The sequence below is a fragment of the Chelmon rostratus genome, chromosome 10 (assembly GCF_017976325.1).
Source record: "Chelmon rostratus isolate fCheRos1 chromosome 10, fCheRos1.pri, whole genome shotgun sequence".
In the NCBI taxonomy this organism is placed as follows: domain Eukaryota; kingdom Metazoa; phylum Chordata; class Actinopteri; order Chaetodontiformes; family Chaetodontidae; genus Chelmon; species Chelmon rostratus.
Window position 1 is genome coordinate 15,646,423 of NC_055667.1, and position 24,353 is coordinate 15,670,775.

Here is a 24,353-nt window from a genome sequence, read left to right on the forward strand (position 1 = left end):
TTATTTCACTTTGCTACTCTGCCAGATGCCGTTGGCTTTATTGAGCGAGGTGTTGCTACCTTCTTTGGTACTGGTCTCAGCATTCATTGCTTGTTCAACAGCATCTGCCAAGGGCAACTTGTCCTCTGCTTCCGTCTCTCGGTGGTAGAAGTAGTTGAAGTTGGAAACGATGACGGGAACGGGCAAAGCGATGGTCAGCACACCAGCGATGGCACACAAGGTGCCCACCATTTTACCCCCCATGGTGATGGGACACATGTCCCCGTAGCCTACAGTGGTCATGGTGACCACAGCCCACCAGAAGCCGTCAGGTATGCTGACAAATTGCGTGTTGGGCTCGTCCACCTCGGCAAAGTAGATAGCACTGGAGAAGAGGATGACTCCGATGAAGAGGAAGAAGATGAGCAAGCCAAGCTCGCGCATGCTGGCCTTCAGAGTCTGTCCGAGGATCTGCAGCCCCTTGGAGTGACGGGAGAGTTTAAATATGCGAAACACCCTGACCAGACGGATGATACGCAGAATGGCCAAGGACATGTTCTGTCCCGAGCTCTCTTGTGGTGTCGTGACCATTTCTGTAACCACGGTAACAAAGTATGGGATGATGGATATAATGTCGATCATGTTCATGAGGTTGTGGAAAAACTCCTTTTTGCTAGGGCAGACCAAAAATCGCACACACAGCTCAAAGAAGAACCACGCAATGCAGGCAGTCTCAATGATGAAGAAGGGATCAGAGAAAGTCGTAGGCTTCACACCAGACGGTTTGACGGAAGTGTAAACTCTAGATTGGTTGAAAGGCTGTACCGCCGTGGGCACAATTGGATCAGTGTCATCTCTGAATTCTGGCAGCGTTTCCATGCAGAAAATAATGATGGATATGACAATAACAAAAACAGACACCAGTGCTACACCTCGGGCTGCATTTGAGCTCTCTGGGTACTCAAACAGCAGCCAGAATTGCCTGTACACATCATTATCAGGTAGAGGGATCTCAACGTCCTTTATGAATCCTTCGTCTTCTCTGAACTGCTCCATGGCCTCACTTCCGAGCTCATAGAACAAAATTTCATCCGCAAACACATCCAGGGGAACGTTAGCTGGACGCCTGATCTTACCGCCTGACTGGTAGTAATACAAGATCCCGTCGAAGCTGGGTCGGTTGCGATCAAAGAAGTACTCGTTCCTCATCGGATCAAAGTAGTCCATCCTCTTAAAAGGATCTCCTAGCAGTGTCTCAGGAAACTGGTCCAATGTCTTGAGCTGGGTCTCAAAACGAAGACCGGCAATGTTGATGATGACTTTCTGGTCTCCGTCATCAAGCCCTCGTTTATCCACAAAAAGATCCTCGCAGCACTCCTTAGCAAGCCGGCTGAAGATGGTCTCACTCTCCTTCGTGCCCTCACTGCTTAGCAGCAACTTCCAGTTGGAGATCATACTGGCGCAGCTGCTGCGCCCCTGTCTGCTTGGAGTTGGCATGGTGGGGGACTGGGGTACTCCGAGTGTCTGTGTATGTGGAGTGGGTGAAGATGAGGTGGATTCCCACATGAAGGAGGGTACTTGACTGTGGTGGGAGGGCGTAGAGGACAGCTGAGTGGCTCGCAGAAGGTAGCTGCTGTCTGGGCTGCTGTGCTCCGGGGGCATGTCCACCGTGAGAGCTGTGGTCTCATCCGCATAGGTGTCCACCTCATCCTCCAGGCTGCCGTTCAGGTCCAGGCTCTCAAAGTCTACCAGGGCCACCTCCATGGCTGTGGTTCAGCCAGTGCAAAGCCTTGGGACCCCAGGATAAAACAATCACACACACACTCAGCCACCAGAATCAGCAGCAGATCACCAGAGCAGCCAGTCTTCAGCAGGACTTACAGTAAGAGGACAAAAGGAAAACCTCCTCTATGCTTGATTCCCTCCAGCACCTGTAGAGTGAGAGACAGAGGGAGAGAAAGACAGTCAGTGTATTTCTGTCAAGGGTTAAGGCTTTGTTTTTTGTTAAATATGTGACAAGGATTTGACTAGGAAAGCACGTTTTATCAGAACTCCTTGTTTCTAAGATACCCATCTCTCTGGAAACCAGCCGTGAGAGAGGGACGAGTGAGAGAGGGCAAGACAGAATGAGGGAGGACCGAGGAGGGCGGGGCAGCTCGAGGATGCAAAGACAGAAGAGATCATCACGCTAGCAGGAGACGATTTACTCTTTTTGAAAGAAAATCATAGTAGAAAACCCCTTGCTACTTTTTTTCCACAGTCTGTTATTGTGGAGGCACAGTGATGAGTCATGTAACTGTGAAAAAGGAAAACAACAAACATAAAACAAAGCAGCAGTATTTGATGTAAGTGTAACAAATGGAGGGCTAATTTGTTACGTGTTAAAATATCTCTGACTGTTCAAGTCACTTTGGCATAAACTTGTGATATTTTCTTCCCAAATAATGAAACGAGCTCTTCCAACTCCTAATCTGCTGTACAATATCTAATATCTAATTAACTCAGTGGCATACCTGTGCACACACATTACTTCTTCCATGTGCACATAACGCAAATATAACACCCTGTAATGACCCCACTGCAGGTAGCAGGGTAGGATTGTGCAGGGTAACTGGGGCTGTGCATACATTAGTGCATAATTAACCGTCTGTACAGTGATAGCATGGGCTGGGCTTCGTCCAGACACCAGGGCTCACATTTAAACTGCACTGTGTCGCATTATTTCTCCTAGAAATGCACTCTACTCCTATTGTGATCAGTTTCTGCACTCAAATTTAGCAGAGCTTGTGTGATAACGCTGCTCTCTGAGGTGCGCCGATTCAGCGTGAACGCATTTGTCCGAATGTGCATATGGCCGGGTGCTGACGCCTGCAGATGTGTAATTAAAAACTCCAGGGATGAGTCACCACCTAAAACCAATGCTAGTGATACCAGTCCTGCTGGGAGGGAGAGAGAGAGATGGGCCGGCTGAATGAATAAGGAGGATGACATGAAAATTGTTGGGAAGACGGATGTGGGTGGGTGGGATGAGGACGGGACGAAAAAAGAAGGAAAGTGCCAATGAGGGAGAATGGGAGTTGATAGGTGGGTGGATGGATAGACAGCATGATGAGAGAGCAGCCATGACAAGGAAAGAGGGGCGGTTCATCAAGAGCGGGGGAAACAGATGACGACGAAGGGCAAAAGAAACAGAAACTGTGATAGATCGTGAACACAAAACTGGGAATGTCCAACGAGACGAAGTTGGAAACAGAATCAGCTGGAGAGTATTGCAACACTTGATGAAAGCCACGTAAAAGGTAAAAAAGATCAGTCAAATCAAACCCTCCTCTCCACTCCTCTGAAATCCCACGACCGGAATGAAGTTATTTGACCCTTTAGGCAACCAGAAACTTTCTCATGATCCTAAAATAGAAGCAGCAAACCAGCGTGCACGGACAAGACACTTGCTCTCAGATCAATACCTGGAAATTAGCCAATGATTTTGCCCTGCTTGATCAGTTCCTAATGTTTTTCCAATTACTCGGTGCGCCATCGATATTCAATTTTGCCTTACGTAACAGAAAGAACTGCCAACTTTTACCTGCCTCCGAAAGTAGTGGAGAGACATATGACTGCGCTGTCTGTCCAAGAAGACAAACAGTTTCCAAAAGCAAGATGATCCCACTGAATCAGCTATTTAGCTTTAATTACAGTAGTAGTGCCCATGACCTGTGAGAGTGATATGTTTTGGTTAACATTCTGCTTTCTCTTAAAAACAGCTGCTTCTGGGTCAGCAGAAGCAGCAGTGCAAAATCTGCTCCCTGGACCCTGTCTGCTAAAGGAAGAAGCAAGGTGGTTGAAGTCAGCGTAAACTGCTGAGACAAGCTCATAGGCAGAGGAACAAGCAAGCAACGGATGGCCTTACCTTCCTTAGCAAGAAGCCTGCAGACCATGTGAGTGCAATATGCTGCAGAGAGCAAACACAGGAGAGGCAGAGAAGGCTTCCTCCACAAGTTCTGCCACTGCAAGTTCCTCCTCAATTGGCATCAGAATGACTAATCTATCACAGACTACATTGGGTAACCTTATGCTGGAGTAGAAACTAGAGCTGGGGCAAAGGCCACACACACACACAAACGCACATGCAAACAAGCACGCACACACAGAGAAACAGAGAAAATCAGTAAGAGAAGAGTATTGCTTCATTTCATTTTTTTTTACAGCATGCAAAAGTATACTTGTGTTTGTGCATGTGTGTGTGTTTGTGCGTGTGTGTGTGTGTGTGTGTGTTTGTATGTGTCTGGCCATGTGTGTCTCAGTGATCTGGGTGATGTGCTCAAAGCCCTATAGACTGGAACGGTGCGATTAGATCCTCAGATCTCGCCATGCTTCACTCACCCTACACACACACACACACACACACACACACACACACACACACACACACACACACACACACACAAACACACACACACAGGCCGTATGCATATCTGACTCATTTACGGCATCACAACAAATAATTGATGTTTAACAGCTCCATCCACATGTCCAACACGACAGGGACAAATGAATGATGAGGGAGTGACATGCAGGCACAGGAACCAAAGCTTCCTCGCCCCACACGGCGTTCCACCTTTCACTTTCAGGTCATCAGAGCCGCAATATTATCACCTCCCTCGTCTCTTTAACTATAAGCGCCTTCTAAGCTGAGCATCTAATATTTTCTCTCACTGGAGCAGGGAAAAATGAGAAATAGATCATGTCATAGATGATCTTCCACGGAGCGACACTCAGGCACACTTGACCATACCTCCCTGTCCTCACGCTGTAAAACATACTTGTACACACAGGAAGCTGCCACTTCACTCTCATAACTCCTCCAGCATGTGTGAATAACTACTGTGGAGAGGATTGTCAGCGCTGTTTAATCAACATGTCTTGCTCCATTTCCAATAATAATTTGTGTAATTGTGAGATTAATTAAATCCTTTTTCATGCCCTTCAGTTTGACTTGTGACTTATGAATTACAAGTGCCCACGCAAGGATAGCAATTTTTATGCTTTGCAGCCTCAGTGGTGTCATTATGAGAACCTGTCATGAACACGCCAAAAAACGATTCATTATGAAGCCCTTCTGAAAGGCAAGTGCTAAGTACGCCACTAAATCAATGAGGCAGTCAAACTTGCTAATTTCTTATTCTTTCTGTGAGACTTTCTTAATGTTCTTCCTGACACACTTACAGTAAAACCACTGTATTATATTGTGACCCTCTATTAGAAATATTTTGACTGCAGATCTTTGACCATGTATATCTTTAACGGATGACAGCATGTTGTCATTCATGAGATTGAAATTGAAAAAGTTTTAACATTCAACCACAATCAAACCAAATGTTCTTGAAATCAGTCAATAAATAATGAACACATTTTTGCAAGATATAAATCATTATGAGTCTACATATACAGCCCATCATATAATCATAATAAATGTATCTGTAATACATTCACATGCATGGAAAAAAGACTGCAGCAGCTGTGCTCTGTAGGTGTGAGGACGAAATGCTTCTGTGGAGACAGTGTGACCTTCACTCGTGTTAGTTTAGAAGAGAGTAAAACAGAGGTGTCATATGGGGCCCACGCCAACCCATGGTGCTCCGACTATTCTTGCCACGCTATTAATACACGAGGGTGGGGGGGAGAAATAGTGGGAGAAATCCATGGGATAAAAACTCCTGCTACATGTCAAGCTCTAACGCTCACACATACAGGCAATACACATTTGGTAGGGGGGAAAAAAAAACACACATGGGACAATATGGAGATTTGCATCAGAAATATGGTAATGCATGCTGTGCTGAGCTACTGTACATTTTCATAAGCTAACCTCTACGACTTTACCACATGTGTGTAAACATGAACAGATGTTCAGGCAGATCTAGCTTAACTACAAGCCAATCCTATGCTAGCTGTTCAGCAAGAACTGCATGTATATGTCCAATATTTACCCCACAAACCAAAACACTGCGTGACATTTGTTAAAAAATTAACCTTCTCTGCTTTAATGAATATATATATAATTTAAACCACTGTAACACACTGTCACAGCATGCATCATGCACTGTTTCCACATGACAAAATCAATAAACTTAGACAAAGCCGAAGTTGATTTGTCATCATTCAGTGTAGTATTTCCACTCCTGTGCAAAGGCACACACACACACACACACACACACATAAAAAACACACAGACACAGCGTCTTTCCCACTGAGCGTCTTTCTAAGTCACATTCATACCCCCTCCCCATGAGGAGACAACACATTATGTCCATTCTGTCAGTAGACGCTCTTTGTCGACTGAGGAGGAACAAGACCTCCGACTTCAGACCTTTTAAAGCATAAAAGGTTTAAAAGCTACAGAGGTCAAGCTCGCAACAAATACAGTTTATTACAGCTATTATGTCTCCGAAACCTTCAGCTCTGACATTAGCTAGAAGGTTTTTATGGGTTTTAAGTGTGTTTTTGTCTTTGTGTGTGTGTATGTGCGTCCTCAGTAATTCCACTCAGGCTTGAGGCTTCAGAGGTTTCATTAAAGTTTTCAAATGACTGTTTGCTTGCAGCTGATCCTGGTGAATATCCCGCATTTTAATCTAAGTGGAGCTTTTGTTATATCTGGTATGTATATGGTACCCTACTCTATTAAATGCTTTGCTAAGCTCTATAATATAAAAACTATAGAGTGTGCTGTTAAACTCTGATGCAAATTTGCTTAAAGGCACCTCTGCTGCAGCTGTTTTAATGCTTACAAAACAATAAACGAAGCTAAAATTACTTCCTTTAAATGACTTTTCGCTTTCCTCATCACACACTGAAGTCCAAATTCCAACATGCTTTACTGAATAATATTCAAGAATAAATCTGCAGTGTGCCAGATGTTTGCAGCTGAGCACAGTTGGTGTATCTGTTAAGTGCGCTCCCACGAGTGCGCAGACATCACCATCGACTTTTCGTTCCGTGTGAAGAACCCGTGAGTCACATTCTCACTTCAATTTGCAGTAATTATGGTACGGTTGACCTTGCATGTTGGACCCTTTGTTACGCTCCTGTGATGTGGTGTGGGGTTTCTGGCTGTGCGAGGGCATTGGTTGGTAGAGCTGGTATTTTTGGACCAGAGGTTTACCCTATTAAGCAGATTAATACAGGCTGGGCAGCTCAGTGCTATAAGCCGAGGGATCTCTTCTGTCAGATCAACACAGATATGAGCGAGCCATCACAGATAGGCACACAAACACAGAAAATGACACACACAGATACACACACGGGGAAAATATGATGCTGCTTGAGTCATATTTTCTGATGTATCAGGCAGAGCGTAGCGATGAGCGAGCAAAACTGTTAAGTCGCTGCTGATGCCTTGCAACTGCTCCATCTTTAAAATCCTTGTGGAAGCTTAAGTTAATTTCAAGTCATTTTTAAACAACTAAAATTGCTTGTGGAACATCGGGGAAGACTGAGGCCCTGGTTCAAGGATAAAAATTAGAGCTGCAACAATTATTCGATTAACGGATTACCTGCTCAATAGAAAATAACTGACAGCTGTTTTGACAATACATTGGTCATTTTAGTCATTTTGCATGTAAAAATGGAAAGCATTCGCTGGTAGACACATTTTGAATGTAGGGAACTGATTGTTTGCTGTGTCATATACTGTATGACAACAAACTAAATGTCTAAGTTTTGCTATTTCAGCATATCACGGTGGGTTGTGGAAAATTATCATGCATTTGCCGCTAATTCCATTTATTTAACAGACATAAAACATTCAGCAGATTACTAAAAAACCCCGCATTAACTAAAAAATCTCTGTTACTTTGTGCTGCACTTCAAGAATGTCACACCGCTTCATCCTATCATATGATGCTAATAATGGTTCCACTGATTATAGATTGTTAATGCAGAGAAGCTGCATGAATGTAATTCACAGCGTAGGTCTTGTTCTCCATTTGCATCATGAATCAGTTTAAGTGAAAAGAATTAATGTAAAAGCACATGCATGCAGTACAGTGCACGTGTTCACATGGTATTCAGCTTCACCAACATGCACAGTGACAAACGTGCTGTACACAGTCAGTCATTTCTGTTCAATACACACAATAAACAATACACACCCTTTCAGACAGTACTACAGATGGCCATTGAGAGTATATTTTTAATTATCACACATCTATTATCCAAATAACAGATTTCTAGAATATCATAACGTTATCCCTCTCGTGAGCTTTTAAATCACTTACTGAAATGTGAATTACAAATGTCCATTTGGTAATGCAGTCGATACGACCGGAGCCAAACACTGCCTCTCATTAGCGGAGCCAAAAATAGATGCAAAACGGACCCTCAGCGATCTTCAGCGTGTGGCAGTTATATGAGATGACACTCTATTGTATGTTTGTACCGTAGCGTGAGCATGTGTGTGTGTGAATGTAAGCATGTGTGTGTGTGTGCGTGTGTGGTGGGTCATCTTAAGAGTGTGTGAAATTTAACTTGCCCATTCATAGACCCCTTACGCTGTTGCTGGGCGACAGTTGTGAATATAAACGTGAGTTTGATTTGAGCGTCAAGAGATGGAAGTTTGGTGTCTTGTGCTGTTTGTCTTGCTGTGCTGTTATCGATTTAAGCTGATGAAACTGTTGCTTGATTATCATCCACAGCCCAGCTCAGAGTGGCTGAAGTATGCTAAACATAAAGAATCAAGGGCATGTAAGGTAATATTGTTCAGTACATTATCTTAAATGACGCACGCACACTGAATTAAAGAAACCTAAATTGAAATATCTTAATGAAATGCTAGAAAACATCCAAATATCGTTTTACCCCATGTAACCCGTCCCCACTCCATATGTCCGTCTGAAGCAGATTTTGTGGTCTACGTGTAGCCCCCACGAGGCATTTATAAGATGGAAGCTGTTGATGCTGACATGGGTGTGTCTGCAGGCTCCAGGCCAAGTCCCAGTGCACAGCAGCTGGGACCAAAATCCTCCCTTGGCCTTTTGACAAGACACAAACACACACACACACGCACACATGCACGCACGCACACACAAAGAGAAACACCAGCACGAGCAAAGTACAGCCAAAATCACTGCCTAATCAATAAAAAACTTCCTGTAGAGCATCTAAAAACAGCCCATAGACAGTGACAAAACTGAAGGCTTATCAACATTTATTCAATCAGGGGAATAAAATGACAGATTTAAAGATGATTCCTTGTGCCACTAACTCGCATTGCAAAAAAAAAAAAAAAAGAAGTCCACACCTGGACCCAAACTCAGAGCCCGTCAGCTGAATGTGACGATGATTTAGCCTCCGGGCAACCAGCAGACAACTTGACATTTTGGCTAATCTATAAAAAGATATCTGTATTGATGAACTGATAATCTGGGCTTGAACCGTCCCCAAAATGCTGCATTAATTATATTCCAGATCTACAGTACGTGCCTCTCAGTCAGCACTAAGCAGAAGCTGAACGTCTAACGGTGACGTTTGATGGAATCAGACAGGTCTCATTCTAGTTTTACAGGTGATGTCTGAGGCACAAAGCCATTCACGTTATAGGCATCAAATGCAAAGCTGCTTGCTTCTTGTAAATATGAACGAAACGATGAACGCCACTCGTTGGTGTGTTTGGGTAAGCGGTCGGCCAAGTCAACTCTTGTTGCTTTGACGGGACATCATCAGTTACTGGCACAGAGGTTGACAAAAGAACTGGCGTGCCAGCATGGGTCTGTCTGTCGGGATGAAAGTGTTACACACCCACTGCACACACATGCAGAAACCTCGCCGGAAACCAACCATTGTGAAGCAGAGCTGTGCACAAATGCTGCAACTCTCTTTAAGATAAAGACCGAATGCTACACATATCATCGTCATGCACTGGAAGAAGTCCCATAGAACTCTTTCTCTCACGTTTAACATTCTTGACTAAAAAAAACATCTCTGGTTATTATTAGAGTTAGAGAATTGAACGCTAAAAACTCTGCAGATCTGCCTCATTGGGACTGTGAGGCTGGTGAGATCACATTTGATTGACTGTGACTAAACAACTCAACAACTGTCAGTTATCAGATATTGATTAAAATGATCCCAAACCCTGATTGGTGCACCGACGTATGTAACTCCAGCGTATTCCAACTTAGGAAAAGGAAAGGAAGAGGAAACACAAAAATCTGTGACATGAAAACTGTTCTGACTTTGGCAGAAAATGTCGCGTTCCCATTGTTTTAAGATGACGGAGGAAATCGGTTTTCAGGGCCTGTAAGAAGTCATCTTGTCATTGTGAGCATTAAGATATTCTCAAAACTCCTGAAACAAGAGCGACTGAATTAGGAACAAGCGTTATTATCACTCCCCGCTGCGAGAAGAAGGTTATTTGCTCACAAAGCGCAGCCGAGAGGTTAAATATCGTCATTTCATAAAAGCAGACACACTCTCATCCCTCCCGCTGTCTGCTCAGCCCACCCTCCTCCTCCCACCCTGGCATTCCTCCTCCACAGTGGGGATTAAGTCTGTCTCATTTACAGGAATATTACGTTGTTTTTTTAGAAGCCTTTTTTTTGTGCCAGATCCAGACGAGGAAAATATGGCCATCTGGTCTGACTCTCTATTACATATCACTAATCTCAGGTGGCGTACCAACAAGAAGCTCACGTGCACATCATCCAGACACACACAGTTGCTAAAATTCACAATGCATATTGAAAGGCATCCATTTGACACACACTGTACCACTTTTATTCCCTAAAGACCCCTTTTTCTATCAGTCTATCTAACTTTGCATGAACAGACTCGGAGCAACAAGTCCACTGATGTTTGCATACCATCTTATGAAAAGGTAACTGCTGATGGTGTTCAATAAGACAAAAGGGTTAATTGTGGCTGTTGGTTGGTGATCACTGCAAGGTAAAAACCTATCATCACTGGAAAAAACAAACCATATTTCCAGAAAAACATATTGAAAGTCACCAAAAAAATATTCATTATTCCTGAAACAAACTTTTTGCTCCACCTAGTGTGATATACAGGTGTGAATCACACAATGGAGCATGCCATGACGGGTGGGTGTAGGGTGGGGGGGGGTCAGTGAAGTTTTGAGGGGTTTTCAGTTGAGATCAGTTGTAGTTTTAACTTTAATCAAAGAGGATATATGTGGAGATGGCTGCATGGAACCCTGCACCAGACAGAGGTAAATACAACATAAAGTCTTTCAGGTGAATTATTCTGGTCCACATATTTCAGTGTTCTGACGCCTGCAGATGCAGGAAGTAAGTGGAGCTCTTGCATCTTTCATTATACTCCAATACATTTTTGTCATGATTTTACTTACATATTAAGTTTGAAGTCATAATGCCTGGCCTGTTTCGAGGCGTTACACCAGGTTCTGTGACCCAAATAATGTATTCACAGGATGAGGTGCATCAATGGAAAGGAGAAAATGAATCAGGAGAGAGTTCTGGAGTAATGGACACAAACTGTGATGTGCATGAAATGCTGGACATAAGAAATCATTTACTGAGAAATGTTTTTAGAATCTTTTACAGCAAATCCAACTTCAAACACTCTTAAATTAATGAGGAGCATACAGAGATTTACCCAGATGGGAGGAATATGGAGGAATTTACCTTGATCTTTTTGCATGAATTGTTCAGCCTTTTCCTTTACTTTAGACGCAAAGTCAGCAAATAGAGTTAAATCAGTTATTTCTCTGCTGTTCCGGCCGCAGACAGACCACCCAAACTGGTTGAATGAAAAACGCACAGTGAACAATCACACAGGAGCCTTTCCCACCTGTTGTAACAGGCTGTTCGAGGTGAGGAGAGCGGCCTACCTTCAGCGCCGTGACGGTCCTACACACTTCCGGGCATCGCTGGTGAAAGTTTGGTGCTCCGGGCCGTGCCGGAGGCATGGTTAGTGCGCACTGGATCGACTGACCGCACCACGCGTCCTGTCACCCCCGGGCTGACCAAACAGACAACAGGCACGGCGAAAGTGCCCCGGCCAATCACCCCTGGGCCAGATGTGAGAGTGATATAACAACAGCATGACTGTGTTTAATTTGGCCAATTCCACGCTTGCAAAATCCCTGTTTTTCTTCGTCCTCCAACCAAAGCTGTGGTGTCGCTTTATCTCCAGGGGAAGAGAGAGAGAGAGAGAGAGAGAGAGAGGGAGGGAGGGAGAGAGAGAGAGAGAGAGAAAGAGAGAGAGAGAGAGAGAGAGAGAGAGAGACTAAGGAGATTAAAAAAGGGTTGTTTCCTAATCTCTGCCAGACTGCTTTATGCTCTCTTGACCACCATCAGTCATGATAACTTTCTCTTCTCAATTCTAATCACATTGCTGAAGCAAAAAATAAAAATAAAAATAAAAAAATCCACTTTTTTGTTGTCATGTTAAAGCAATACTGGCATGCCCACATGTACAATGAAAGCATTTTCTCTCACTTAACTGTTCCTTCAGTATTTGACTGCAAAGAAATTTCTTCCTGTAAGAAGTGTAAGAAATTGGGCTCAAAATCCAAAGCCTGAGCCAAAACGCATTTTAAAGTGCAGCTGTTAATATGTGACTTCAGGAGTCTGACTTAGACGAATCAAGTGGATGTCTTCCAAATTACAGTCTTTGTGGTGTGAAATTCCCTCTTCGTGCTTGTTTGATTGTTTTTCCTGCTGAGCCGAGAAGGAGGGGTTGCGATACAATGCAAGTCAGTCAGTGCCATCAGTTCAGGCGGAGATTCGGGTGTGTTATGCTGGCAGTGCAGCCTCGCACCACTGCCTAAAGTGGAGAGGAGGAGCACGCTCCACACGTCCAGATTGTCTTTGGACCCGACTGACTCGAGTGACATCACTTAAGGCAGTTTATTAGGCTTTGTGCAGCTCCCCCTGGAGCCACAGGAGGTTACGGCCACTTATATCTCTTTCAATATACATGTGGGCATGTAAGTGTTGTTTGGTGAACCCGCCCTTTAATGCTCGCTGTCTCCTGCATTCCATATAGGCATTTTACTTTTGATGAGTCCACCAGCAGCACTCTATTATCTATTAATATCAGTAAGTACCTATATTGCATTCGTAAGGGCCACGCAGGTCAAAAGGGTAAATTCCTGACAGTTAAATTACATTGATTTACTGCATTGCTTACTGTCATATTAATCTGTTATCATTACTGTTTAAACGGATGTGTCTGGAACAGATGCTCCAACTGGCTGACCCCTGGAGCCTCGGGCGAGGGAGGAGATGCCACAGTCTGGCTCCTGACAGACTGAGCCTGGATCAGTCCAGAGCCACATGGGGTGCAAAGTGTGGATAGGCTTCCCTCTGCAGGCTTCCAGTGGTACTGCATCCTCATACTTGCAGACTTTGCACACACTTTGTTCAGGCCTCTGGCCTCTCAGATCCTCAATTCTCAAATGTAAGATTTGATGTTGTTTGTGTGACCTGTTTAACTTTGCCCATAGGGCTTTGCTCTGACGCTTTTTCAAAAGAAAAACTCCTTCCCATCAGGCATACTGAATAATTGGCCTCTGGGGTTTTCCATTAAAATGGATATAGATATGCAGACTGCAGTACAAAGCCACAGATCAGCTATGTAACAAATTTATCAAATTTGAAATGAAGACAGCCAGTTCTATATTTATTTTTCCATTGTTGCCATGCTGAATAAATATTAAATACCTTTTCCCTACTTTTAATGTCCTCCTGTGCATATTCTAGCCTCCAGTTAACTTAAATCCATAAATATTTGGGCTATACCCTCAAATTTATTTAGCCTTCTTCACTCTTGATTTTCTAAGACATCGCCTCATTTAAAGATTAGGCATACTCTGCCACACATAGCTCGCTGTTATAGCTTTGCAGGCTGCACAGCCACACAAGTCTGGATAATTCTGACTGTTTATGTGTGTTTGCATCATCTCAATCCTTATTCATGAGTAACGCTGTCTTCTTCCAGGAAGCTGATTGCGTGTCTCAACAGGCCTGATCTCCTGCTCTTCTCTCACTCTCTTTCTTCTGTTTTTCTTTTTTCTCTTAATGCTGCTGCTGCCAGCACGCTGTTTCTGCTCTGTTTTCCCATTAGAATCATAAAAATAGGCCAAAGAGAGTAGGGATAGGCAACTAAAACAAAGCAGACAGGGGAGAAGAAAAAAGGAGGATTTTGCACAAGTCTGTTAAATTAGGTTTGCAGTTTTTCGTTGCTTTATGTCAGCTAGCTCTGCTTCTGGTTAATATTATTATTTCTTTGATAGAATATTAGAAGAATATTATTTCTTGAGAATAAAAAACCTACTTTGGCATCAGTCCGGTGCAGATATCTTTGTATTGCTTAAGCCTTGATTGGTGGTGTTTCAAGCCTCCTCTTCCCTGCTTGGTGCTTTGTTACTCTTCAGTCACATTGCAGATTTTCTACTAGTTTGTGACTTTAAATTAAACGTTGTGATAATTCTAAGATAATGGTTAATTTAAACGAAAATAACAGACGCTTCATGGGTTGGGTGTTTGAACACAGGGGAGCAGACAGATGAAGGGAGAGTAAATGAACCCTGCAGTTAGAGATACAATTACTACAGCTAAGTAACCATCAACTGCTAATGCTCTCCAATCAAAACCCCATTATGTAATCCATTTCTGATGCATACTTGATCAATACACTAAGAGGTATGAGGAACAAAAACAAAGAGCTGTTTAGTGTGTGTGTCCAGTGGGTCTGTGTGCCAAACTGCTGCTTAGGCAGAATCATTCATACAATAAAGACACCTTGAACCTAGGGGAGTAAAAACACACCTGGAAACAGACAGAATATGCCAGAGAACGAGGTAGAAACACAAAAGCGAAATGGAGACTAGGAGGGATTGTTGAAAATGGTTTTGAGTTTATGAATTATTTATGCGGGTGGGATATTTTAAGCCCCCTATATCATGTCTGTGAGCAGTGAGTGGGTGGAGGTACAGAGAGGAGAGGAAGTGGGTAACATTTGCCTCACTGTGGTGACTATTATTGTACTTGCCACACACTCACACACGCACACACACACACACACACACACACACACACACACACACACACACACACACACAGCCTTAGCTCTCCACATGAACTCATACAAAGCACTAAAATCCTTGATGTTCATCAACACATTTTAACATCAGAGGAGAATATCTCTCTCTGTGTCCTCTCGTAAATGAGTTTACCCTGGCAGACAGGAATACAGGGCTATATTATACCTATTGTAATCAGTAATTAGTGCAGTTTGACACCAAAATGTTTAAATGTGAAACACTTGGTTTGATCCACTGAGTGTTAAAGGTGTCGAGCATGGGGCACAGTTCTCCAGTAATACACATAGAGAGAGTAAAGGATCCAAGTTTAGTTTATACACAAACATTTGCATGCCTGCTCATGGACACTGGGGCAGATATGATAGCATAAAAGGGAATGAATGTAGGAGGTGTGTGTCTATGTATGAGTCAATAGGTGAATTAATGAGGACCATAAAAAAAGAATCTCATTCTCTGTCCTCTCAGCCAATAGAAGGCCACATGACTGATCTGTCCTTTGGTTTAACTCAGCTGAAATGCCTCAAACGAGGCTCAGGTTCATCTCTTCAGGTATTTCGGGCAAGCAGCAACACACACTGAGTCTTGCAGGACTTTAAAAAAAAAGTTTTCTCACTGTCTGTATTTTTTTTCTGTTGCCTGTATCCAAGTGTCTGTACTTTAGATAATGCTGATTACCTTTTATTACGCTGCAGTGTTTATGCTAAAAAAGGAGTACGGGACGCAGTGTGTATTCCTCTACTCATTTATCATATCATGCAACATTCTTGGAAGCCTTTTTTTCTCTTAAGGTCACTGCAGTGCTTGCGAGGCTACGCTGTGTAGATTTAGGCTTTTAATGCCTTTCAACATGTTACACTGCACTATGTGTTTGTTTCGCTTCCACATGCTTTTTTTATTGGTAGCTGAAATCAAGACAGATGGAGCACAGTGAAGAAACAGCAGGGTTGAAAATACCAATAGCAGTACGTTTCCTTCCTGTTAATATGAAACGCCTCTTCCACATGCTCTGTATGGATCTACTCATGAATTTGTGTTCTGATCTCCTGGATTAACTGCAAGTCAGCTGCAGAAAAAAAAAGATTAAATAAAGGATTTAATGCCAAAAATGCTAAATACATTATATATATACATATATATATTTACATAGCTGGACAATGGACAGTATTGAAAATCCTTGCAGTGCTGTGTTTGGCTGTAAGTAAAGGTAGCCTATATGATGGAGAGCAGCACAATGTGGGCCAAACGTATAAATCAATGCAGCTCATTAAACACACTGACAGGCTGGAGCTCCCCAGCCGTGTTCTTGTTTCCCCATTCGTCCGCCTCCGCCTCTCCTCAAAGTCTAACCCCTGCTCCCACTCCACCCCCACTATTATTGACTCCATATTTCAACCCTGCACCATCCCAGCATCTGAAATATGTTTATTTATTTTTACATTGCATTTTGCATTGTTTAAAAAACATCTTATTTTCCCTCCACGCTTACAGTGACTATAAACTATGCAATATACACAGTCCTCTGGCATTTGAAGCAGGAAGGAGAAACTCACTGCACGGAAAGGAAACCTGCTACGTATGCTATTAATAGAGGCAGTTAATATAGGGGGCTTCCACTGTTGGGACCGGAGTGATTTAAAGAGGGCTTCCCCTCCTCCACACACACACACAAACCTACAGATGTGCACACAGTACATAGACAGGTTTCCCATATGGAACCTGGTGTGCTATAAAGAAAGTTCAGGTTGACAGGCCAATAACTGGGCTGTGTATTAGGTTACAAATCAACTCATACTGCTTTGGGCAAATGTTCACGGCATGTGAGGCATTCACTTGGTCTATTGGATATTGCCTCTTAAAACATGCAAACTCAAGTGCACTTGTGTTCATCAATATGACAGGCCTTAAGAGAGAATCTGGGCGGGAGATCCTATTGACAGTATATTAATTTTATTATTTTCTTGTGGCCACTTTAAATCATTTTGTCAATGTTGCCGACAAAATAAAAGCGCAAGTCAGGAGAAGCGGGGAGCAATCTCACACATATTGTAAGATGGGATAAACCACAGATGTGTGATATAGCTGGAATATTGGCTGTCTGGCTTTTAAAGAGAACTTGAGTGAAGCTCCTGTTTAATACATATCAAAGAGCAATCAGTGGATCAATACCCATCAGTAATCTGGAAGGCTGCCTGGCAACTGTCCTCAGCTGACATACCGGAACTTGGCCAACTGAGACGGCCAGAGGGAGCATTATGCTGCTAATATATGTCTGAGAGGAGAATCAGATCAGCCACTGTGCATTACTTTGGTGCAGAGCGCTGCTGGAGAGGCAGAGATGTGTGGGAAATGAAACACGAGAGGGGCAAATAATCAAGAGGGAACAAACTCAAGCAGCAGCGATGAGAGCAGAAGGGAGAGGAAGCGAGAGGAGAGACAAACATTTCCAGCTGCCATAGGGGGAAGTGAATCTGTGAAGTGACTCTGACAGAAAAAATGTTTGTACTTGTCCCACTCCATGTCGAACCACGAGTCAAGTGCGTTTTGCTCTCCTCGCTCTTCCTTCCTCCCTCTGCCGCACTTTCTCCTTTCTGTTCTGTTTTCTGGTTATAAATAGAGCACTTTGCTTCCTCAGTAGACCACAGAGCATAAAATTCACTGAAGGAGAAGAGCGGGACACAAAACCACTGAGGAGGTGAAGGTCAATAGTCGATTCAAACAGACCTTCTGTAATGGGCATGAGAGCGACCGCGCTGCCGGTGCTTTCATCACTTTCTATTGTGTATGGAACGTTTAGGTTTTCTTTCTCCAGCTTTGTTTGCATTGCTCTATGAGCGCCACAGAAGAAGTGGATATGCTACGAACTGTATGCTTGAGGGACGTGGCTTTGTTTTAACACAGGCAGAAAGTTGCTGAAGTTCACGTAACAGTCGCTGAGTTTTAAGGCTGTGAAATAACTTTGTGCTCGATTCTGGACAAACAAAGTATCTTGTTATGGTGGCAAACATTATGCATGATAATCGCTGGTCCGAACAGCCGGTCTGGACCGGCATGATCACGATGAGACAAGCTGATCCACCTGTCTACATCTTCAATCAGTCAAAACGTATTGCATCACATGAGAAATACACAACAGTCGCTTGAGGTAATCATAAAGATGTTATTATTGATATTATCATCAAGACCATTATTATTCAGAGTTGTTTTACAATTTACAATTATTCTGAATGATGAAAGCATCTCTCTGTATTCTCTATTAATCAGTTTATGTTCACTGGGCCTTGTGGCAAGCGTTGAGATCCGTCTTTCCTTTCTGTGTAACAATGGACGTTTGGCTCAGTCTTTTTTCTTACAATGGTAGAAAAAAACACAGGCTTTACGCATATAGTTGAGTACCACCATGACTGCAGTACAGTGAAGAAGCTGAGGATTATCTTGAATGTACATGCACATTTGAGATTGACCAATTGTTGAAGAAGTTGAAGGAGGAAGTGGAGTAGGGGGGAGGTCTTAGGGTAACTATGCATTAAAACAGTGCAGACAGAATACGTTTGACCACAGCCTGTGCATGTATTTCAGACAAACCTCAGCCCCTGCACTGTGCGAGGCTCAAAGGTGAGCCAATAATAACATTCAAATAGAAAAACATAAAAAAAAACAACAGTTCAATTGCACAGTGTCTGATGACGCAAATAAGTTAAAATTCTCATAGAAATTATATTTCCTTTTTATTATCTCAATATACTTCCATGCTTAGTCCCTGGAGTATATTAAACCTAAGAGATACTTCACCTACTATACAACTTTAGTTTCTTGGATTAATTCAGCAAGCATACACTTGGATTCCCCGCTACACAGGAATCTGTACATGGCAGAAGCTTGTTTTAAAGCTGAAGCTTTAGGCATTTTAAGACATCATTGAAAGCAGCTGTTAGAACTCTTAGATACATTGTTTACATGGCTACCTGTGTTCACCACCAGCAGTGGGTTTAAGTCCATTTAAGTCCAGACTCACAGGTGTCTGTCCTGACAACAGACATGGGTATAAAGGTGTGTGTTCACAGGAAGTGTGTGTGCACCGGCTGTAGCTGTTCAAAGGTCCGGTGTGCATGTGTGTCAAGAGTCCTCCTGTCTGTGAAAGTACAGCAAAGACGTGTTTTCCTTGGTTCAGATCATCCTGATGTGACGTCCTGTTGGTTTCTCCAGCAGAGTGTTTTCGTCTTGCATCCCCTCAGTAGTGTGCTTGGTAGCAAGAGTGGAAATACGGCAGTACAGACGAAGCTTTCAAGCCAAATAGAGTCCCACAGGTGTTCCAGTACAGTAACAGTTTAGAAAAATACAAGTACACATCAGAGTACAAAGCAAAGGAAGTAGTGGGCAGTGTTTATCTTACTTTCATTATTACGTTTCCCTTCCCAACATTTCCTCTCTCCAATTCCCAGTAACTGGCCCTGGCTGATATTGAAGCTTATCTCAGAAGTCAACACGTGCTCATAGATCTCGTCTCTGGTGAGTGTAGCAGGATATTTCTTTCAGTTGTCTTTGTTTAATGCACTATATGCATGTACTGACTTCACTCACAAGCAGTAAACAGTGTGCTATGATGGCGCAGAATATAGACGGCACCATAGTCGTTCTGGCCTGGAGTCAAGAGAAGCAGTGTTTCAGATAGCTGCTACCACATTGTCTCTAAAAGCTTCACGCTCAGCTTGTGTGTAACCAGAAGCTCTCTATGTAGTTCTCTGGCAGTCTCCTTGTCTCATTCTCTCATCGCTCTCATTCTCACCCCCACACACACACACACTGCACACACACACAGACAACGCAACACACTGAGCGTGATGGACCTATATATCAGAGATAAGGGCACTCAGACAGTCCCCTGGAGCTCTATGATACACTTGGCTGAGCAAAAAGTCTCACTGACTGACTGTTTGAATCTCTGTGCATCCACTGGGCTGGCAGCAGATAGTAGCTGTTGTGCTTTCACCATGAGAAACAGTTACTGGGCTGTGACTGCAGCTGACTATTAAGGCTTGAAAGCTAAAGGGAGCGGGACAGTAATTAATGTCTGAACTGTGGATCATAGGTTCAGCTATTCCTGTTCTGGAGTCAGTGTGGCTTTGGACTCTCACCTGCTGTTCCTGTTTCAACCCTCTCTGTGTGAATACTTCACATGGATCGTGAATCAACAATATTTCAGATAGCAATGGCAAGAAAATGCATATGCAAAGCATGGCACATACTTCTAAAACAAGACACGTGTCTTTCATACAGCATATTGCACATAGCGCCAGTACCTCTACAGATATAGGAATATATTTAAGTCAATTTGCTTTTTTTCATTATTCATACTAATTCATGCTACAGTGAATACTTCAAAGGACATGCAGCACTACAATAGCAGAACAGCATGTGATAAAAAGCTGATGAAGGACACATAGACTAGGCTCTGCATTGTGAGGACAAAATGTGGCAATGGAATGATTGTTCCAACTGCAACAGGACCAAAAAAATAAAAAATAAAATAAATACCGAGACAAAACTAATATAAATTACAATCCAAGATAAGGTTTGCCAGCTGGCTGCACATTTGTCTTCGGCTACCTGATAATTTTATATTTTTGTTGTTTTTCTTCCAGAGGCAGGCAAAGCTGATTAAATTTGATGTATTGTTCAAGGGGAGAATTAGATGGGAAAAAGAGCATTACAGGCTAACATGATTTATTAGTCTGACTAGGTAAGAGCTATCACTTTTACCTGTAATGCTAATGAGCTCCTGGATCTCAAGCGAGCTGAAAGCGAACTTAAACTCTGATATTGCTTCTATCATTAATCCAGCAAGACTGAATAATACAAAACTAGCATTGCTGGTATGACAATTGATGGACCTTAAAGGTGTCAGATTAATTTTAGTTAATCGCTGAGCTCTTTCTTTGGTAGAGGGACATTAGAAAAACTGTGATTTCAAACTTTTTTGAGTTACAATCATCAAAAGCCTTCATAAATTACATGTAAACCAGTTAATTTTGCTGCCACGAATCTTAAACTGCTGAAATCAGATTCTGACAAAAGCAACAAACTAAAATCTCTGCCTAGTTTGCTCCTTAATCTCATTATATCTATTTCTACAAACATGGAATGCTATGAAGTCAAGAACAGCAATATTTAAACTGAACACTTGGACCCCAGTGGCAGCTAAAGAGACACTTAAAGGTGCTAAGAGGATGGAGAAATAGGCACTCAATCAACATGCTACAGAGAAAACACTCACTCTCTTCCTACATCAGGTATTAACATAAAAAATGTAAGTGAGAAGCACACATTCATCATACCACTGAGAAAAAGCATACATTTAAAAAAATCAAATCAACACACATGAACAAAAATAAAAAAGACATTCACTCTGATTAGAGAGACATTTCTTCTGTCCATCTGCTAGCCTGCACTGGCTGGAAACAAACAAAAAAAGGCAGAGTCATGGCGAGAGTGTATATACTGTAAATCCACTTGAGCTCCATCAAGGAAAAATGGCAGGAAAAAGAAGGTGGTGTGCTATTGTGGTCCAGAATTACAGCACAGCACTGTCATCCATCTACTGGTCTCTATGGAGGCCACTGGCTTGTACTAGACAATATCTAGTGAGGGTCCGGGGAGGGATGCGAGTGCTTTCACGCTTCTTCTCTGACAGAGGAAGCAACAAATGACCATTTGGCCAGAAGCATGTTAGTATCGCTCACCCTCTGTTACTCAGTTCAGTTTTCCCCTGACAGATCTTGGTGATGATTTTGTTTTTCTCTGAGTCAGGACCTTGGCAGTTAGAGCAGCAGAGTAAAGTCGCTGATAATATGGCCTGTTTTTAATCACAAGTAGATAGGTTCAGTTACATTTAAAAATAAAATGAGTGCATCTTCTCCCGGCGGCAGTTTGAGCAAGAAGATACAAACTATTGATCCCTTTACACTCTTAGTATTGATTATTACTGGTTAGGCTACTATTTGGCTACTGTTGCGAGCAGGACGACTACTGTCACGTGGTAAGACTAACTCCATGCAGACACTGACAATGTCCTAAATAAGATGGGTGGCAGTTCTAAGATATGCACCATAGGATGTGGGAGAGCATGAGGTCCTCTCTAATGACCTTTTCTCCAAGTTAATCTCACTCATCTGCTCTGGACTCCCATACTGGGCGCCATATGTCGGTCAATACAGGGAGTCATACCTTCATCCTCCGTGTTACAGTCGCTGTAGATCCCATCTGAAGTTAACCATCTACAGTGGCTCACATTATACATCTGTACGCATCTTAGTGATGTTTACATAGTTAGTGTTGGCCAGGGTGCAGTTTCCTGTTTTCATGCCCTCTGGTCTGAAGTCCTCAGTGCTGTGGTTCACAGCTTCCTGGATCTCCACATAGTCAGACTTACTGAGAGTGGATCCACTGCCGCTCCGACCACTCTTCTTTAGATCGTCAGCTGAGCTGGCTTTAGGCACACTTGGGATATTCAGATACTGTGCCTGCTCCTCGCCCTCTGTCTCTCTATGGTAGAAATAGTTGAAGTTTGACACAATGACAGGCACAGGCAGGGCAATAGTCAGCACACCGGCGATTGCGCAGAGAGACCCCACAATCTTTCCTCCAATGGTGGTTGGGACCATGTCTCCGTAGCCCACGGTGGTCATGGAAACCACGGCCCACCAAAAGGCCTCAGGGATGCTGCTGAACTGGGAATGTGGCTCGTCCGCTTCTGCGAAGTAGACAGCGCTGGAGAAGAGGATCACACCGATGAACAGGAAGAAGATGAGGAGGCCCAGCTCACGCATACTGGCTTTCAGGGTCTGTCCCAAGATCTGCAGCCCCTTGGAGTGACGCGACAGTTTAAAGATACGAAACACCCTGACTAGGCGGATGACACGGAGAATAGCCAAAGACATGGCCTGCTGGCCTGCCTGGCTGTCCTCTGGTCTCTCTGCAAGCTCTGTGCCCAGTGTAATGAAGTAGGGGATGATCGCCACAATATCAATGATGTTCATGATGTTGCCAAAAAATCCAGCTTTACTGGGGCAGGCAAAGAACCTAACAAGGAACTCAAAAGAGAACCAGATGATGCAGAGGGTCTCCACGATGAAGAAAGGATCTGTAAAATACGTCGAACCCTCATAGGTAGAGGTGGCGTTGGACATGGACTGGAATGGATAATTGTACATCTCCTCATCATCATTTCGGAAAACTGGAAGTGTCTCCAGACAGAAGCTGACGATAGAGATGAGAATCACCATGACAGAGATGATGGCAATGATGCGAGCAGGACCTGAGCTCTCTGGATACTCAAACAGCAGCCACACTTGTCTCTGGAACTCGTTCTCTGGCAGAGGCCGCTCCTCTTCCTTTATGAAACCTTCATCCTCTCTGAAGATCTCCATAGCCTCCTCACCCAGTTCATAAAACCGGATCTCTTCAGAAAAAATGTCCAGCGTCACATTAACAGGCCGGCGCAGCCTCCCTCCAGATTGGTAATAATACAGAATAGCATCAAAACTGGGCCGATTCCGGTCAAAAAAGTACTCGTTCCGGAGAGGATCAAAGTACCTCATCCTTTTCTTGGGATCCCCCAGCAGTGTCTCTGGAAACTGAGAGAGGGTCTTCAGCTGCGTCTCAAATCGCAAGCCTGAGATGTTGATGACGACCCTCTCGCAGCACTCATGATCCGGCTCTGGGTCGTACTGGTCGTGAGGCTGACCCGGATGTGCTGCTGTTTCGTCCGCAGGGTCGCTGGTAGCAACCGTCATGCTGGAGGAAGATGGGACCTGCAGGTTTCAGACAGGGTGGGGCCACGCTGGGCCACGAGGAGATAAAGGCTCCACACACTCGTGGGTTTGGGTCCAGGCAGATCTACCTGCAAAGAGCTGCAGGAGGACAGGGCAGAAAGCAGAGAAAGGCTGCAAAATGAATGTGATAAGCAAGACTACTCACTTTTAAATTGATTTATCAATTTAAGTTTTGAGCATGCATAATCGACAACTTCACTGCTATATGCCTGTGAACCATCTCTTTTGTTAAATGTAACATCAGACTAAAATTTAAAGTAATTCCTGGAAATGCAAACAGGCAAGAGGAGGGGGCAGAACCATTTGTGTGAATTGGCTCCATTGTGTCTATGTGTATTAGGTTATGAGTCCCCTCTCATATGAGCACAATGCAGGATCAATATGCGAGCCAGTAATACTGCAGCAGCTCTCACAGGGTGCAATTACAACCAGCAAATCTGATTACATGCTGAGTGCCTTATAAA

The 24,353-nt window shown here is 43.4% G+C and overlaps 2 protein-coding genes across 2 annotated transcripts; both read right to left on the minus strand.

Moving 5' to 3' along the window:
• On the minus strand, window positions 1-1,743 carry LOC121612338 (potassium voltage-gated channel subfamily A member 10). The gene has a single exon (XM_041945165.1). It carries the CDS (start codon window positions 1,741-1,743, stop codon window positions 1-3), a length of 1,743 nt encoding a protein of 580 aa, XP_041801099.1.
• A 20,577-nt stretch (window positions 1,744-22,320) lies between these two features.
• On the minus strand, window positions 22,321-23,850 carry kcna2b (potassium voltage-gated channel, shaker-related subfamily, member 2b). Its single transcript, XM_041945168.1, has one exon. The coding sequence runs from the start codon at window positions 23,848-23,850 to the stop codon at window positions 22,348-22,350; it is 1,503 nt and encodes a 500-aa protein (XP_041801102.1). The 3' UTR covers window positions 22,321-22,347.
• Window positions 23,851-24,353: the final 503 nt, after the last annotated feature.

What these genes read in the sequence shown, in the direction of transcription:
- LOC121612338 (XM_041945165.1), bottom strand. Translation starts at nt 1,743, where the DNA reads ATGGAGGTGGCCCTGGTAGACTTTGAGAGCCTGGACCTGAACGGCAGC.
- kcna2b (XM_041945168.1), bottom strand. Translation starts at nt 23,850, where the DNA reads ATGACGGTTGCTACCAGCGACCCTGCGGACGAAACAGCAGCACATCCG.